Source organism: Lithobates pipiens, unplaced genomic scaffold, assembly GCF_037356315.1.
Source record: "Lithobates pipiens isolate NorthernLeopardFrog02 unplaced genomic scaffold, aLitPip1_a1.2 Scaffold_16, whole genome shotgun sequence".
NCBI classification, from domain to species: Eukaryota; Metazoa; Chordata; class Amphibia; order Anura; family Ranidae; genus Lithobates; species Lithobates pipiens.
The window spans coordinates 261,084,976-261,103,389 of record NW_027507748.1 but is presented as its reverse complement, the minus strand read 5'-3'; the positions used below and the strand labels follow the sequence as shown (position 1 = coordinate 261,103,389).

At 46.1% G+C, this 18,414-nt stretch overlaps 1 protein-coding gene across 2 annotated transcripts in view; it reads left to right on the top strand.

The window, feature by feature from the left end:
• Positions 1–15,755: 15,755 nt before the first annotated feature.
• SYPL2 (synaptophysin like 2) overlaps positions 15,756–18,414 on the top strand; it is a 74,593-nt gene continuing 71,934 nt past the window's right edge. The window contains exons 1-3 of one of the 2 annotated variants that reach the window (XM_077481348.1): positions 15,756–15,851; positions 16,219–16,369; positions 16,455–16,523. In XM_077481348.1, coding sequence (XP_077337474.1) covers positions 16,304–16,369; positions 16,455–16,523 — 135 coding nt within the window. In that variant the 5' untranslated portion in view covers positions 15,756–15,851; positions 16,219–16,303. The other variant, XM_077481347.1, reaches the window with a different exon arrangement.

Genomic DNA, 18,414 nt, shown 5'->3' with positions numbered 1-18,414 from the left:
TCTTTGAAAATTGCCCCAGCTCCTGTTGAAGTCAAATCCGGGGACAAAAGCGGGGAGAGACTTGGTCCGGGGACAGTGCCCTCAATCCGGGAACTGTACACTGAAATCAGGGACATCTGGTCACCCTACCAATGGAGAAACGTGCTGGTACTGAGCAGTTAAAGAGTAAGTAAACTTCCTTTACTGACTTTTACCTATAGGTATTATTATTATTATACAGGATTCATATTGTGCCAACAGTTTGCGCAGCACTTTACAACATGAGGGCAGACAGTACTTTATGATACAAATCAATACAGGAGGGATCTGCTCATTAGAGCTTACAATCTAGAAGGGAGAGTCAAGTGGAAACAAAAAGGTAATAACTCTAGGGTAGGTGAGCTGATGGAGAAAATGGAAAAAAAAAACAGTTGTTAGGTGTGGGTAGGGTAGGCTCCTCTGAAGAGAAGAGTTTTGAGGGATTGTCTAAAAGCTAATAGAGTAGGAGATAAGTGGACAGATTGGGGTAGGGCATTCCATAGTATTCTTTGGCCGAGTGGAAGCCAGTGGAGGGATTGACAGAGAGGAGTAGCAGAGACAGAGCATTTGGTAAGCTGGATGAGTTTGGCAGCAGCATTCATGATGTATTGAAGAGGTGATAGACTATGTAGTGGTAAGCCAATGAGAAGGGAGTTGCAGTAGTCGAGGTGAGAGACGACCAGCGAGTGAATTAAGAGCTTTGTTGTGTCATTGGTTAGAAAGGAGCGTATTTTGGAGATGTTGCAGAGGTTCAGGGCCCAGGATTTGGACAGTGATTGGACGTGTTGCTTAAAGGAGAGTTCAGAGTCCAGGACTACACCTAGAACCTTGGCATGTGGGGATGGACTTATATTTGTGCCATAAATTTTGACAGAGAGATCAGGGGAAAGGGCATATGGGGGAGGAAAAATTATTAGTTTGGTTTGGATAGATTCAGTATGGTGTGACATCCAGACTGATATATCTGATAGTAAATTAGTGATACGTGAGGAGACAGAGGGAGTGAGCTGAGCGGTAGAGAAATAGATTTGGGTGTCCTCAGCGTAGCGGTGATATTCAAAGCCATGGAAGGCTATAAGCTGACCCAGGGAGGAGGTGTAGATTGAAATAGGAGAGGTCCAAGAACAGATCCTTGGGGGACCCCAACTGAGAAAAGAAGAGGAGAGGAGGAAGTAGAGTTGTAAGAAACGCTAAAGGTGCGGTGGGATAACTTGGAAGAAAACCAGTGAAAAGTACAGTTTCGGAGACCAAAGGCGTGGAGTTTTTTGAGGAGGAGGGGGGTGGTCAACCGTATCAAAAGGCAGCAGAGAGGTCCAGGAGTAGGAGTACAGAATAGTGTCGATTGAGCAGTTTCTGTGGAGTGTTGACGACACAATCCAGACTGAAGGGGATCAAGAAGGCTATTATCAGCGTGGTGGATGCTCGGTTATAGACCAAAGCACTTGTCAGGCTGGCACTTACCGAACCGATGAGTCCGCTTGGGCAGAGGGTGGTCTCCCGTACGTGTCCGACTTACAACCCCTGATAGAGCAGACAGGTGGCTGAGAGTGCGGAGTGGTAAGAGAGCCTGTGATATGGCTCCAGGAGCAGGAACTTGCAGGAAGCTTCTGGCAGCAGGTGTGTAGATAGGACACAGGCAACTGGGTACAGAACAGGAGCAGAGCAGGCAAGTCCGGGTGCAGGCAGGGTACGGCAACAGGCGGGCAGCAGAGGCACAGAAGGAGCAGGCAAAAGAGAGGTCAAACAGGCGGAGGTCAGATGCAGGCAGAGGTCAGCGGTGTCAAGGGAAAGCCGGGTCGTCAGGAGGTAAGCAAACAGGAACACAGGATACGAACAACGGGACAGGAACCGAGAAGCTGTTGATCAGGCAGCACCTGGGAGATGTCAGTGGCAGACCTAAATAGGCCGTTTGGCGCCAAGCACCGCCGCACGGGCGCGCGCCGACGCGCACGGGCGCGCGCGCGCGCGCCCCCGAACGCCGGCAGACACACCAGCGGTACCCGAAGTGCCCACCACAGCGCGCTGACGCGCACCAGCGCGAGGGCACACACTGACGCGCACCAGCGCCCACAGGAGCGCGCAACACCGCACGCACAGGAACACGCACCCCAGCACGCACCGCAGGACATCGGCGCGCACCAACACGGGCAGCACCGCGACCATCCAGGTAACGACCCTGACAGTGCCCCCTCCCTAAGGGCAGACTCCGGCTGCCCAGGTGAGCCGATCTGGAAACCTGACGGTTCTTGAAGGCCCGCAAAAGTTCCTGAGCATGTAGATTGTCCTCGGGTTCCCAGGAGTTGTCCTCAGGTCCATAACCCTTCCACTTGATGAGGTACTGGGTTACATTACCCCTCTTGCTGCAATCAAGGATTGCTTCAACCTCAAACTCCTCTTCATTGTTCACTATAACAGGTTCGGGTGGGTCGGTGGTGCGGTCAGCAAAGGGATTTGGGGTAACGGGCTTCAGTAGGGACACGTGAAAGACCAGGTGCACTCTAAAAGAGTCAGGCAGGTTAAGTTCATATGCCACTTCGTTTATCTTCCTTTTTACAGAAAAGGGGCCCATGAATTTAGGGCCTAACTTCCTGGAAGGACAGGCCATCTTAAGGTTGACTGTAGATAACCATACTTGGCTGCCGGGAGCCAGAACGAGTTCTCCCCGTCTCCTTTTGTCAAACGCCCGTTTGTAGCATTCCTGGGACCGGGCCATGGTTTCCTTTAGGAGTTGGTTGTTTTTAGAAAAGAAGTCCAATGTCTCGGAAACTGCTGGAACAAGGCATTCTGGGACTGAGCTGGGCAAGAAGGCTGGGTGGAAGCCGTAATTGGCAAAGAACGGTGTCTGGTTGATGGCGGAGTGCAAGGAGTTGTTATAAGCAAACTCCGCCATGGGTAGTAGCGAGACCCAGTCATCCTGCGAGAAGGAAGAAAAACAGCGGATGTACTGCTCCAGGGACTGATTGGTTCTCTCCGTTTGTCCGTTTGTCTGGGGGTGATAAGCGGAGGAAAAGGCCAGTTCAATTTCAAGAGACCCGCAGAGCGCTTTCCAAAACCTCGAGGTGAATTGGGCGCCTCGGTCAGAAACAATACTTGCCGGGATCCCATGCAGCCTTACAACTTCTTTGACAAAGATCTTGGCCGTCTCCATAGCCGAGGGAGTGCCCCTCATCGGGAGGAAGTGGGCCATCTTGGACAGCCTATCTACGACAACAAAGATAGTAGAGAACCCCTCGGAAAGGGGGAGTTCCACGATAAAGTCCATCGAAATCATTTTCCACGGTCTCTCAGGGACAGGTAAAGGTTTCAGTAGGCCCCAAGCCCGCGTCCGGCTGTTTTTATTTCGGGAGCAAGTGCTGCACGAGTCCACATAGTCCTTGCAGTCCTTAAGAAGTTGAGGCCACCAAAAGGTGCGCTGAATCAGTTCGGCGGTCTTCCGGGTACCAAAGTGTCCGGCCATCTTATGATCGTGGCAGAGTTCCAACACGTTTAACTTCAAGGCTTCAGGGACTACAATCTTGCCTTTATGCCAGAACAACCCCTCACTACAGCTGACCTCGGGGCTCGGGGGCATTCCAACAGAAGCCTGTCTGATCCGGGAGATAAGGTCCCCTTGAAGGAGCAAGAAGTTCCCAGAAGGGAGAATAGTATCAGGAGGCCGAGTCTCTTCAGGGATAGAAAACATACGTGACAGGGCGTCCGGCTTGACATTCTTAGAACCAGGTCTATAGGTGATATGAAATTGAAACCGGGAAAAAAAAGAGCCCATCTGGCTTGCCGTGGTCTAAGTCTTTTGGCAGTTCTCAAATATTCCAGGTTTTTGTGGTCGGCGTAAACCAGGATGGGATGTGCAGCACCTTCCAATAGGTAACGCCACTCCTCCAGGGCCGCCTTAATGGCCAGAAGTTCTCGGTCCCCAACATCATAGTTCCTTTCGGATGATGACAGTTTGCGAGAAAAGAACGCCACCGGGAAAAGAAGGGCCTTGGCACCCTGCCGTTGAGATAACACCGCCCCCACAGCGATTTCCGAAGCATCCACTTCAAGAACGAAGGGTAAGGCTGGGTCCGGATGTTTTAGAATAGATGCAGAGGTGAACAGCATCTTAAGTTTTTCGAAGGCCAGCTGTGCCTCAGGGGTCCAAGAGAATCGGGTACCCTGCCTGGTCAGTTCGGTGATGGGAGCAATAATCGCAGAGAAGCCCCTGATAAATTTCCGGTAAAAGTTGGAAAAACCGACAAAACGTTGTACGCCCTTCCTGTCCACAGGTGCAGGCCAGTCCAGGATGGCAGATACTTTTTGGGGGTCCATCTTGATGCCCTCCACAGATATAACCAGGCCCAGGAATTGGATGGACTGGCGTTCAAACTCGCATTTTTCGAGTTTCGCGTAGAGCCCGTGTACCCTGAGACGAGCTAGCACACTACGGACATGTCTACGATGGTCTTCCAAGGATGAGGAAAAGATTAGGATATCGTCCAGGTATGCAATTACGTATAGGTCCAGGTAGTCGTGGAAGATATCGTTGACAAAATGTTGAAAGGTTGCGGGTGCATTACACAGCCCGAAGGGCATGACAAGGTACTCGTAGTGCCCAAAACGAGTACGAAACGCTGTCTTCCACTCGTCTCCCTCTCGGATACGGATTAAATTGTAAGCTCCGCGAAGATCCAATTTCGAAAAGATGACTGCAGACCCCAGCCTCTGGAACAACTCGGGTACTAGGGGTAAAGGGTAACGATTTTTGACAGTTATCTTATTCAATTCCCGATAGTCAATGCAGGGACGTAAGGAATGGTCCTTTTTTTCGACGAAAAAAATGCCAGCACCGGCAGGGGAAGTAGAAGGACGGATAAACCCTTTCTTTAGGTTTTCGTCAATATACTCCTTCAGCGTGCCTAACTCCTGTTCCGTTAATGGAAAAATTCTCCCAAAGGGGACTTCGGTACCTGGTAACAGTTCAATAGGGCAGTCATAAGGCCTGTGGGGGGGAAGAATATCTGCGCCTTTCTTGCTGAAAACATCCACAAAGTCCTTGTAGGGTTCCGGAACGGTCTGAAGCAATTTTGGATCGACATCCAAACAGAGAAGTGAAGAGGAGTTGCATGTCGGTCGGGCCAAGCAGTGTTGTTGACAGTAATCGGAGAGAAACTTGATTTCTCCTGTGGCCCAGTTAATGCTTGGATTGTGGGCCTGCAACCAGGGTATCCCCAGGATAATTGGAAACAAGGGGGAGGAGATGGCATCCAGACGCAGGTGCTCCTGGTGACAGGTGCCCATAGTAGCCAGCAGAGGAACAGTCTCTTGACTGACAGGACCGGAACTAAGGGCGGAGCCATCGACTAGATGTACAGCAAGCCCCTGGGCCTTGGGTATGAGCGAGATGTGATGGTTGGCAGCGAAAGTCAGATCGATAAAGCAGCTGCATGCTCCGGAGTCAATGATGGCTGACACTGGAAAACTCCCTCCTGGAAGCTGCAAAGTGAGGAGAAGGGCAAGGTGAGAACTGGGTTTTCGTAGAACAGAGGCACACGTGAAGGAAGAGGAAACACACTTACGTGTCTTGTTGGGGCAAGCCCTGACATAGTGCCCAGGTTCACCACAGTAGAGACATAAGTTAAGGGTACGTCTGCGCTGCTTTTCTTCAGGGGTCAACGAGGGCCGGAGTAACCCGAGCTGCATTGGTTCCGGAGCTTCCTGAGTGGGGGCAGAAGAGGTAGAAGAGAACTGACCAGCAGAACTGGGAACCTTGGGGAGCACCCAGGTGGGACGGAAGTGGCTGGAGGACCTCTCCGACCGGCGTTCCCTTAACCGGCGGTCAATCTGAATGAAGAGGTTGACTAACTCGTCCAGGGTTTGTGGTATTCCTACCCGTGCCAACTCATCCTTAAGGGGGTCAGAAAGTCCCATCCGGAATTGGTGACGCAAGGCGGCGTCATTCCAATCCGTGTCGGAGCTCCAACGGCGAAACTCCACTGCATAGTCCTCGGCCGCTCTGCGACCTTGTTGGAGAGAGTGTAGTGCGGCTTCTGCAGTCGCAGTCAACTGAGGGTCCTCATAGAGCTGAGACATGGCCAAGAAGAAGTTGTCAAGGCTATCCAGGGTTCCAGATTTCTGCTCCAATAAACGATGGGCCCAGGTTTGAGGCTCGCCGGACAACAGGGATATCACAAAGCCCACCTTGGTTGCCTCTAGAGAGAATGTCCGGGGCTGCAGTGCGAAGTACAATTCGCAGGAGTTGCGAAACGCACGATACTTGGTGCGATCGCCAGAAAACCTCTCGGGTGTAGGTACCCTTGGCTCTGGAGGAAGCATCACTACGGAGGGTGCAGATGAAAGACCGGTGGGGGAGGTTCCTTGAGGGTTAGATGAGGAGGACAAGGCTTGGACTTGCTCCTCCAACCTTGAGTAGCCATCCTGGAGACTCTTCACGGCTTGGGTCAGACCGGCCAAATGTCTGCATAACTCATCCATAGGGGAGGCCCCCTGCCCGGACTCAGTCATGGCTGCCTGATACTGTCAGGCTGGCACTTACCGAACCGATGAGTCCGCTTGGGCAGAGGGTGGTCTCCCGTACGTGTCCGACTTACAACCCCTGATAGAGCAGACAGGTGGCTGAGAGTGCGGAGTGGTAAGAGAGCCTGTGATATGGCTCCAGGAGCAGGAACTTGCAGGAAGCTTCTGGCAGCAGGTGTGTAGATAGGACACAGGCAACTGGGTACAGAACAGGAGCAGAGCAGGCAAGTCCGGGTGCAGGCAGGGTACAGCAACAGGCGGGCAGCAGAGGCACAGAAGGAGCAGGCAAAAGAGAGGTCAAACAGGCGGAGGTCAGATGCAGGCAGAGGTCAGCGGTGTCAAGGGAAAGCCGGGTCGTCAGGAGGTAAGCAAACAGGAACACAGGATACGAACAATGGGACAGGAACCGAGAAGCTGTTGATCAGGCAGCACCTGGGAGATGTCAGTGGCAGACCTAAATAGGCCGTTTGGCGCCAAGCACCGCGCACGGGCGCGCACGGGCGCGCGCGCGCCCGCACGCGCGCGCCCCCGAACGCCGGCAGACACACCAGCGGTACCCGAAGTGCCCACCACAGCGCGCTGACGCACACCAGCGCCAGCAGGGGCACGCGAGGGCACACACTGACGCGCACCAGCGCCCACAGGAGCGCGCAACACCGCACGCACAGGAACACGCACCCCAGCACGCACCGCAGGACATCGGCGCGCACCAACACGGGCAGCACCGCGACCATCCAGGTAACGACCCTGACAGCACTGCGTAATACTGTCGGCGCTATATAAATCCTTTATAATAATAATAGACCAGATGTTCAAGGAGTTTGGATAAGAGGGGGAGCAAGGAGATAGGGTGTGGGTTGTTAAGATTGGATGGGTCCAGTGAGGGCTTTTTCAGTATGGGTCTGATAAGTGCATGTTTTAGAGAGTTGGGGAAGATGCCCAGAAGAGAGGGAGAGATTGAAGATGTGGGTTAGAGAGTGCAGCATAGAACCAGCATAGAAGACCGCTGCGCAAATACAGTGTGACATAAAATATTGCAATGACCGCCATTTTATTCTCTAGGAACAAGGTCTCTGAAAAAAGAATAAAAAAAAAAAAAATGATATAATTTTTTTTTTTTTTTGACAGCTTGGCTCTGCACTGTGCACATAGAATTGCGGAAACAGCTGTTTAGGATTGGGAGGGGGGTTGAATTGAGATTGTGATCTTTTAACGATGAATCATGCAGCTCTACTGTACAGGCAGCCAGTGACAAAACTGGTGCATTTGCTCTGAAGGAACGGCCACCCGTGTCGTTCCTTCAGAGCCCTGTGCCACGAACAGCGGCTCCTGCGTTGGAGTGACATCATTGTAGTTCTGGCCTTTGTCCTTGTCCTGTGAACCCAGAAGCAAGACAGGTGAAGATGGAAGCAGCTGCTGCGCTGACATTGCGGTGCTGGAACAGGTTTGTTTTTGCGATGCATACTAGCACATTATGACTAGTAGGAAAAAACATCCAGTGCTATACAACTGCTTTAAAGCAGTAGTGAAGTCTCTTGGGGAAAAAAATAAAAAATAGGCCTTGTAGGTTTAAAAGAGAAGTAAAGTAAAACCTGGGATTGCGAGCATAATTCGTTCCGGAAATATGCTTGTAATCCAAAACACTTATATATCAAAGAATATACATATCAATCAACAAATTTCCCTATAAGAAATATTCATAAATCCTTTAGTTTATAGTCCATATAAAAAGATTATAGCAATGTGATATTTTATGGTTCCACAACCTATCCATCCACAAAGGACAATCCTCCACAAGCGGATTGGAAGCAAAATCCAGCAGGAGCTACAGGGTATAAAAGAGAAGAGAGGCTCCTCTAAGCGTAGCAATATGGTTACATCATCAGGACCCCCGCATCTTAAGGAACTAGCAGAAGAAAGCTACAGAGAGACAGAAACTTTTTAAAACCACCGCTTCTAATAGAAGAGGGATGAAGTCTTCTCTTCTTACTTTTTTTTTTAAGGTATAAATATATATAGATAGATGGATTTCAAAGTAATAGCAACAAGGTTTTATACCCTAGATGCCCTTTTTTATGCCATGGTCGCCTTCCTACCAAGTTGGCTAGAGGGTCTGGCTGTCATCTTGCAACCTCCGACTCTGTGTTGCCTCACTGAAATTGGCACTTTGGTTTATTGGGCCTTTCCATATTCCCTGCAGGATTAACCCAGTGAATTATGCTTTTTACCTGTGGGCGTATACAGTACCTGGTCCATTGGAAAGGGTACGGTCCGGAGGAGCGCTCTTGGGTCTCATCCTCAGATGTACATGCCCCTGTCCTCCTCCGTGCTTTCCATAGATTTTTTCCCCTCAAACATGGTGGCCCTCCGAGGGGGAGGGGTCGTTCAGGAGGGGCTACTGTCAGGGCCGGGCTCAGCCCTCCCTACCCCTATTCATTCACATGCGGGGGGGGGGGTTACTGGGGGCTTGCAGATTCTGATAAGTCACCCCACACCTCAATTGACCCTCATCACAAAGGTCAATAATGCACAATATCACATTAACCACTCTACACCCTGGAAGATTTACCCCCATGACCAGGCCATTTTTTGCTATATGGCACTGCATTACTTTAACCACTTGCTGACCAGCAACCATCATTATATGATGGCAGGTCGGCTCATTCCAGCGAATCGCCGTACCTGTACATCGGCTCCTTAGGCTCCATAGCAGGCATACGCGTGCCCACTGCACAGCGGGGAACCTGGCCACTCGTGATCAAGGAAACAAGAGCCAGAACGGGGATTTGTGTATGTAAACACAAAAATATCCATTCTGACAGGAGAGGAGAGACAGATCTGCTGTTCCTAGTAATTAGGAACAGCAGATCTGTCTCCTCCTCCAGTCAGTCCCATCCCCCACAGTTAGAAACACACACGAGGGAACACATTTAACCCCTTCATCGACCCCCTAGTCTTAGCCCCTTCCCTGCCAGTTACATTTACACAGTAATCAGTGCATTTTTATAGCAATGTGGCAGCCCTGAGTTTTATTTATTTTTTACCAAAAATATGTAGAAGAATACATATTGGCCTAAACTGATGACGATTTTTTTTTTCATTTTGCTTGGAGATTTATTATAGCTCTTTTTTTGTTTGTAGCGCAAAAAATAAAAACGCAGAGGTGATCAAATACCACCAAAAGAAAGCTCTATTTGTGGGGAAAAAAAGGACGTTGATTTTGTTTGGGTACAGTGCTGCACGTCCGCGCAATTGTCAGTTAAAGAGACGCAGTGCCTTATCACAAAACATGGCCTGGTCATTAAGGGGGCAAATCCTTACGGTCCTTAAATGGTTAACTGAAGACCGACAATTTTGAAAAAAAAACAAAAACTATATTTTTTACTTTCTGCTATAAAACATATCCAATAAAAAATGAAATGTAAAAAATCAAATTTCTTAATTAATTTAGGCCAATATGTATTCTGCTACTTGTTTTTTAGTAAAAAAATTAATCACATTATTGGTTTGGATCTGGAAATGCTAGATCACGCACATAGTACATGATCTGGCACAGCAGAGAAACCTTGCCACTAGAGCTGCACGATTAATCGTTAAGAATTGAGATCGTAATTTCCCCACCCCCACCCTTTCGATCTTAACAAAGCATTTTCCCGATTCTATGCAGAGAGTTTTCTCCTAAAGCCGACAGCTGTCAAAAAAAATAAAAAATAAAATAAAATAAAAAACAGATAGTCTGCCAAGTTTCACAACATTGCTCAGCTGCAGTGCTAACTATCAGACCCCTTTCACGTTAAAGGCACTTTTCAGGCATCTTTGGGGCGGTGCAGGAGCCGTGTACACAGGGCTCCTGCACTGCCCTTACCACTTTTAACACCGCTTTTAACCCCTTGTTAACCCCCTTCTTTGGGGTTAAAAGTGCCCACACAGCGGCAGTAAAGCGCCGCTAAAATGAAAACTAAAACTAACGCTCAGGTGGTCTGAGTGTGAAAGGGGTCTAAACATTGTAACGTTTTGTTCTTAGATCAAAGGGAATGAACTTTGGTCTGTAAATGAGGGCAGTTTAACCATTTAAAGACCAAACCTTTTTCTGACACTTGCTGGTTTCAAATTAAAATCATTCTTTTTTTTATTTAGAACCCTCATACATATATATATATATATATTTAGCAGAGACCATAGAGAATAAAATGGTGGCTATTGCAATATTTTATGTCACATTGTATTTGCGCAGCGGTCTTTCAAATGCAATTTTTTGGGAAAAAAACACACTTTAATGAATTTAAAAAAATGAACAGTAAAGTTAGCCCCATTTTTTTGTATAATATGAAGGATTGATGTTACGCTGTGAGAATCGTGATCTTTATTCTAAGCAAAAAAATCGTGATTCTCATTTTGGCCAGAATCGTGCAGCTCTACTTGCCACCCTATATCTATGTTATACGGTCGGCAAGCAGTTAAGGACCCTGGTAATCATAAAACTCTTCTAGGCAGCATGGATCTTCAGCCTGTTTCAATCCACACCCACAGCCGATCCACTTTGAATATCCCCTCATATAGGCCCAAATGGATGGATCCCACAGTGTTATCAAAGAAAGATAAAACAAACCATAGTGTTCTCTGTTGCTATTTCATTAATAAAGATTAAAATTGCAATCACATAGAAATGTAGACAAAATAGTTTCATGTAAATAACTAGTGGTGGTCAGCATTTGAGGCCACTGAAGATGTGTTGGTCAGAGTCTACATGCTGAGGTTACGCTGCATTGGTACCTGTGCAGTGGCTTTACTTGTGGGTTGCAGCTCTGGAATTTTAGAAGTAGTTTGTTTTAATTATGCTGTATCTGTGACTTGAATTTAAATAAAATGACTACACTATGGTCCCCCTTGTAGTTTGTTTGCTTTATTGGTACAGCTGCTGGTTTGTCTTAAAGCGGGAGTCCGCCGGGACTGCAGCTTTTAAAATAGTGACACTTACCTGTCCAGCGCACCCGCAATGTCGGCACCCGAAGCCGATCTCTCGATCGTCTCTCGGGTGCTGCCGCCGCCATCTTGGGTATGTGAATCAGGAAGTGGAGCCTTTCGGCTTCATTTCCCGGTTTCCTACTGCGCATGCGCGAGTCGCGCTGCGCAATAAGGATGGACCCGCTGCCTCTGGGATCTGTGTGTTTCCCAGCAGGCAGCGGGGGACTTTCGGAAAGGGGCGTAATCTACGCCCCTTTCCGCAGAGAGCTATCCCGGAAGTGTGTGCAGATACCTGTACTGTACAGGTATCTGCACCCCCCTCCCCCCTGAAAGGTGCCAATTGTGGCGCCGGAGGGGGGGAGGGTTCCGATGAGCGGAAGGTCCACTTTAGGGTGGACCTCCGCTTTAATGCTCTTTAGTAGAAGAGTGAAGGTGAGGAGGAAAAAACTGAAAATTTATATCAAATACTTACCATAATTTTCCTTTCCTGATGGACTCCATGGCAGCTTACGTATGGGTTAATCCCGCCTCTCATACTTCATAGTCCCCACTCCCATAAATCTTTGCTTCTAGTCAGAGACCGTGTTCTGTAACTTAGCCTACTACAGCAAAAGGGAGGGAACTCCTGCTGCCAGGGAGTCCATCAGGAAAGGAAAATTACGGTAAATATTTGATATAAATTTTCAGTTTTCCTGACAGACTCCATGGCAGCCTACGTATGGGAAATAACTAGCCATACACTACTCCCAGGTGGGAAAATTCTGGTTAAAGAAAGAAAGGTTTAATTGGCACCATCAACAGATAAGACGTGCAATCCAAAATTAATCGAAGACAAAGAAGCTGATTTTACGCAATAGTACGTCATAAAAGTGTTAATCGATGACCATGAGGCCGCTTTACAGATCACTTCCGGAGATACATGACAGGAAGCTGCCCATGATGTGGAAACGCTCTTGGTAGAATGTATGGTCACTGCCTCCAGAGGAGCCAACCCCTTAGCCTTATAAGCCCCTTGGATGGCTTGGACAATCCAAGCTGTGATGGTTCTGGAAGAAGCACGCAATCCTTTATTTTTTCAGTGGAAATAGACGAACAGATGATCAGATTTCGTAAAAGAAGCTGTGGCTTCTAAATATTGCTTTAGAACTTTTCCAACATCTAAATAATGAATATTAGAGTTTTCAGTTGTCCGAAAAGTTGGAAGAACAATCTCTTGATTCTCGTGAAACACAGATTTGATCCTAGCTGATCCTTAGGATTTGATCCTAGCAAAGGAACCAATACCACTCGATCAGGAAAGAAAGTAAGGAATGGTTCCTTGAATCCTAAAGTACTGATTTCGGAGACCCTCTTAGTCGATGTCATGGCTACTAGGAAGACGGCTTTGAGAGAAAGATCCTTAATAGCTAACTGATCCATATGTTGAATTTCTTTCCCTGAGAAAAAATCCAGGACAAAAAGAAGGTCCCACTTGGAAAATCTCTGTTTTCTTTGGGGTCTGAGCCTTATTGCTGCTCTGAAAAACTGTCTGGTAAGAGGGTGTCTGGCCCAGGATACACCTGGGAAGGCAGAGATTGAATGAATGAATGAATGAATGAATGAAATACTTGTATAGCACACAATGCGAACTGAATCGCCTCTAGGCGCTGAATTGCGGAAGCCTGAACCCGCAAAGAACTCACTGATAAGGATAGAGCCAGGCCTGTTTGCAGGAAACCAAGAAACATATTTAGCAAACTTCGACCAAATTCTTTGGTAAATTTTGTTGGTACCTGGTCTTCTAGCATTCAGTAAAGTAGCAATAGCTGTACTTGGACATCCTAGTGCTTCCAGCCCTCCCCTCTCAAAAACCAAGCCATCAGATGGAAATGGGATGGGCATAGGTGAGGAGATGTTCCCTGCAACAGGAGATCTGGTCTGGAAGGGAGAGGAACTGGATCCTGGTAGCTCAGCTGCATTAGGAGGGGAATCCATGGCCTGTTGGGCCAATACGGAACAGCTGCCACTACTTCAACTTCTTCCCACCTGAGCCTTGATAGGAATCGAAGGATGACCAGAACTGGGGGAAAGGCATAAGCCGTGCGAAACCTCCACTGGTCCGTCAGGGCATCCACTCCGAAAGCCTGGGGACAACGACATCTCGTGTAATATTTCTTTAGTTTTAAAATGCATGGGGAGGCAAACAAGTCCACCCACTGCACGACCAGGGCGTTTTCAAAAGAGGCCTCCTGCTAATAGCAAGGACGTTTGGCCAACTTGCCGCTTGCCTGCCAATAGCAAGGCCAGGAAGCTCTGTCGCCCGTATCTACTCTGCTAATAGCTGGGACTGCTGGACTCCAAAAATGCCATCAAAACATTCGTGCAACCAGGACTGGACCATAGAAACTTTCATAAGGTAAGATACACCTTGGTCCTAGGAGGAGGACAAAAAACGTCCTGACTAGAAGCTAAGATTTATGGGAGTGGGGTCCTATGAGGTATGAGAGGCGGGATTAACCCATACGTAGGCTGCCATGGATTCTGTCAGGAAATCATCTGTCACAAGCAGGAGCTGGTGTAATAAAGAAGATCATCTTCTCTGGTCAGGCTGTTTTTGTTGCTAAATTTTTGCAGCCACTATTTCTTTAAGTGAGTGATTCACACAGTGGTTTGTTGTCTCCACAGATGGGAAATTCAACTCATGATTGGATGTGGTGGCATTAGTCATACGTTTTATTTGATTTATTCACTGGGATTTATTTATATCATACGTTTTGGACTTGGATATTGAATTGTTTTATAGGCGTTTGCACATTTGTTTGTTTTCTCTTTTTTTTTCTTTTTTTTTTCACTTGATATATGATTCACAATTGAGGCACTGCAAAATAATTTTATACCATACTAGCTCATTATGAATAACTTACCTGAGAACGAAGCCCCTGAAGCGGTTCACCGTCTTCCTCTTCGCCGCTGCCATGTATCCCGGAGCGACTTCCGGGTCTCGCTGCTCCGACACTGTGATGCGCCAGAGCCGCGATGACGTCACTCCCACACATGCGCACGAGAGCCAACACGAGCGGCATATCGCCGTGATCTGCGGCCTGCCCAGTGCGCCTGCGCGCCGCTGTCTATGGCGCATGCACCGTAGACAGCGGTGGCTGTCTTCGGGTAAATATCTCCTAAAGTGTATAGGTTTAGGAGATATTTCTTGGACCTACAGGCAAGCCTTAATCTAGGCTTACCTGTAGGTCAAAGTGGTTTGTAAGGGTTTACAACCACTTTACGTAATCCCCACGCACGCACACTTTCCCCCACACCCATAACTTTTTTTTTGAAGGGTCTTCTGGCAGGCTTGAGAACGTCAGAGGTCCTTACTCCTCTCCTACTGACATGGATGGTCCTCATTCCTGATTGCACGTGAGTATTGCAGCTAAAGTTGCTTTTTTTGTTTTGTTGGTTTTTCTTTCTTAGGCATCTTTTTTTAGAGCTCCGCTTTAAACGCTGTCTCTCAGCGTTGCTCTGCTTATCAGCTCTGCTTATATGTACCTTATCTTTGCTGATTTACACACATGAGCAATAGAAGATTAGAATGGGGGGGGGGGGGGGACAACCCTGAATGGGCACCAGCTTCTCTTTAAAACTAGATTTAGTCTATAGCCTTATATAGATTGTGTTTATAGTACACACTCCTTTTTTACTGCATTTTATTTTATAGATTTTTTAGATTTTGGTGCATATTAACACATAAAATGTTTCCAGTTAGTGGCATAGAAAGTATGGAAAAGAGAGTCTCCACCTACTATACAGGTAAGTATTCTTTTTCTTCATTTACAAAGTACCTTTAGTTTAAATAAATCCAAAATCTAAATTCTTTAATATTATTTAATTATAGTGCAATAAAGACCTGTATATCAGGTATTCTATATACCTAGAACTGTCAGGTACCAGTGGCAGTCATAGCTCCGCTGCAAGAGAGCAAAGACTGAAGTCACTGTATGTATTTTTTTAATTTTTTTTACATGGTGCCTTTTACTTTTGACAAATAGGATCAGGGTCACTTTAGAAACATGTTTGTGTCTTTTCAATATGACTACATTTTATAAAGTTCCTTAAACTACAGTGTATGATATTTTAGCAGTAAAGCCTGGTGACCTCTTTAAAGTCAGCTCTTGGATATTACGTATGAAATTACAGAGAAACCACGAAGACCCTGTGAAGTAATGTGTTACCTCCCACCAACTGCACTGATGATTGCTCATCTTCCTTTTTGGGATGGGGTGTGTGAAGAGATCTGGTGTCTCTTGCATTCACTCTGCTCCACTCTGAAATAGGACTTTTTTTTTGTCAGTGTTCTGGGAGAGAGAGGGAGTGAGGAGGTGAGTGTGGGACACAAAGAGGGAGTAGGGAGGGGGCAGAAGGAAAGATAGGCAGACAGCAAAGGGCATAGAGCCAGGGACCGGTCCAGAATACAGACACAAAGGAAAAAAATAAACTAAGTTTAGAGGCATACAAAACATTGAAAGCAATCAGAGGGTGTTTAAATAAATATCGGTTTCAAGAATAATTTGGTGCATGTTACAGGTGGCTGCAGGAAATATCCAGAAGTATACCAACTGATTGGGGATTTATAGAAATGCATATACTAATGCGTATATATTAGAATAAAATAAAGTTAGATAAGCTAGGCTATCAGTATAGCTAGGGAGAGCTTTTGGTGAAATCATACTAATTGGCTATAAATAGAACATCAAGAAGATCTGCAACATAAGCTGAAGACCTCACACTTGGGATTCCTTTTATCTACCTGGCACAAGTTTGAATTAAAAGGATGTCTACAGGAATGTCCTCCGCAACGATGGACAGAGAAGGGAGCCACACACGCTGGGCCATAAAGGTAGCACAAGGGGTGAACTGTGTGTCAGGGGTGGCTTTGCCTCTGTGAATGAGGTTAAATACTGACCTCTTCCTCCATTCACTAGAACCCACTGACAGGCCTGCGTTGGAAGCGGCTAGAAGAACCATTGGGCTTTATTAAACTGCTGGAATGGGTAAGCGGTGCACATATTTTTTCTTATAGTAATAGTTTACACATCCTCACATAGAAGTCTGCTGTGTACAGTTACTTTTTGGGGGTCTGAATCAGAAATGGTTTTAACTCACTTTATTTGATTGGCTCTTTTATTCTAAATGCGTAACTAATCAGAGAAAGGTGTAATGAATATTTTATGCAACTGTAACCGTAGTACTACCTCACTTGCACATTTCAATTCAATTTAGTTAGAAACTTGGTTATGTTTAAACCTTGGTTGTTCTTAAAAAAAATGTCTCCTAGCCAATTTTCTTTTAAATTCAAGAGTCTGGTGCTTCTCTCTGCTACTTTAAAAGTGTACGGTGTGTATAATGTTCGTTGGTTAAGTTAAGACCGCGCTCACTGTGAAGAATATGTTTAAACAGCTGTGCCAAGCCACATTTGCCTGTCAACCCTACATAGTCTTCAGCTGTTTCAGCATTCTGATGACTTCAATTAGTTGCTATATGCAAGTGTGAATGTGTTTCCACTTCTGTTGTCTTTAGACACGTCAGATCTTCTGTGTCACCCTTCTCTATGAAAATCTTCATTTTTGTGATTCTCCTAACAATACCTTTTCCATCCTATACCCCTTTAGTTGTGTTCCCAGCCCCCCTCTTGGTAAGCTCGGCTCTGTATGCCTGTCACAAATAGCTGATCTCACATTTCACTGCCGTTTAGGAATCTCTCCCAGTAAGTAACCTTTCCACCATCTCCATAACCTACATACTTGGGATCATTCATCACCCAGCCTTTGCCAAGAAGTATTCACATTTCAGCTGTATACTTTATATTGTGCATACGTTCCCTCTTTTATATGTCACTTAGTACGATAACATTCAATGCAAGTGATTTTTACTACACATTCAAACAACAAATGAAACACCAAACTGCTGTAACAATGTGTTAATGGTCGTTTTTTTAAATTTGACTAGCTTAGAAATGTATAATGTTTGGGCTTATTTAACACAAAGTGAACTAATCAATTCCACCAATCAGAATCAATCTATTGTTGATTTGACCACAGTAAGCTAAAATATGGCTAGCCACAGTGCTGTGGGATATTGCTTATGGTAATTAAGAATAACACTCTGAGTGTTTTTAATGTGTTTGTGTTTTTTTATTTTATTTGCTTTTAGTGGTAGTAGCATCTTTGTTAGGAAAAATGCAGTATAAACATATATTTACAGAGGTGGATAAAAAATGGAAACAACAAATACTAAAATTTTCCTTTAGAAAATACAAAGAGCCGGCCCATCGGTTTCCTTCTTTGTATTATTATTATTATTATTATTATTATTATTATTATTCAGGGTTTATATAGCGCCAACGGTTTGCACAGCGCTTTACAATATGAGGGCAGACAGTACACAATACAAATCAATACAGGAGGGATCAGAGGGCCCTTACAATTTGTATGCAATCATATAGACCCTTAACATTTTTTATAATTGATTGCACAGTTGTTTGAGTAGAAACACTCTTGGCTTGTTAATGGAGGAAGGATGTAAAAATTTGTTTTTCAATTTGTGCTCCAGAACTTCTCATAAAGGCTTAATAATGTTGAAATGTTGTAATCGGGGAGATCATGTTTAAGCTTATATTTTTTTTATTTGATTAAACCACTGCTGGATTTGAATTTTATTTTTTCGGTAGTAGTGCCAGTCTAGACTATGGGAGCACCAAAGTGTTTGCATCAGAGGATGCACATGACCCTGTTAAATGGCATTGGTCCCAGCGGCACTCAGGAGATGGCTATCCATGCTACTACACATACCCCACAACTTTAAGACTTGGCAACATATATCGCTGACTGATTGCATCATTTGGCTTTCTCATCAAATTATGCTTGTAAAACTATTGTGCTTCCT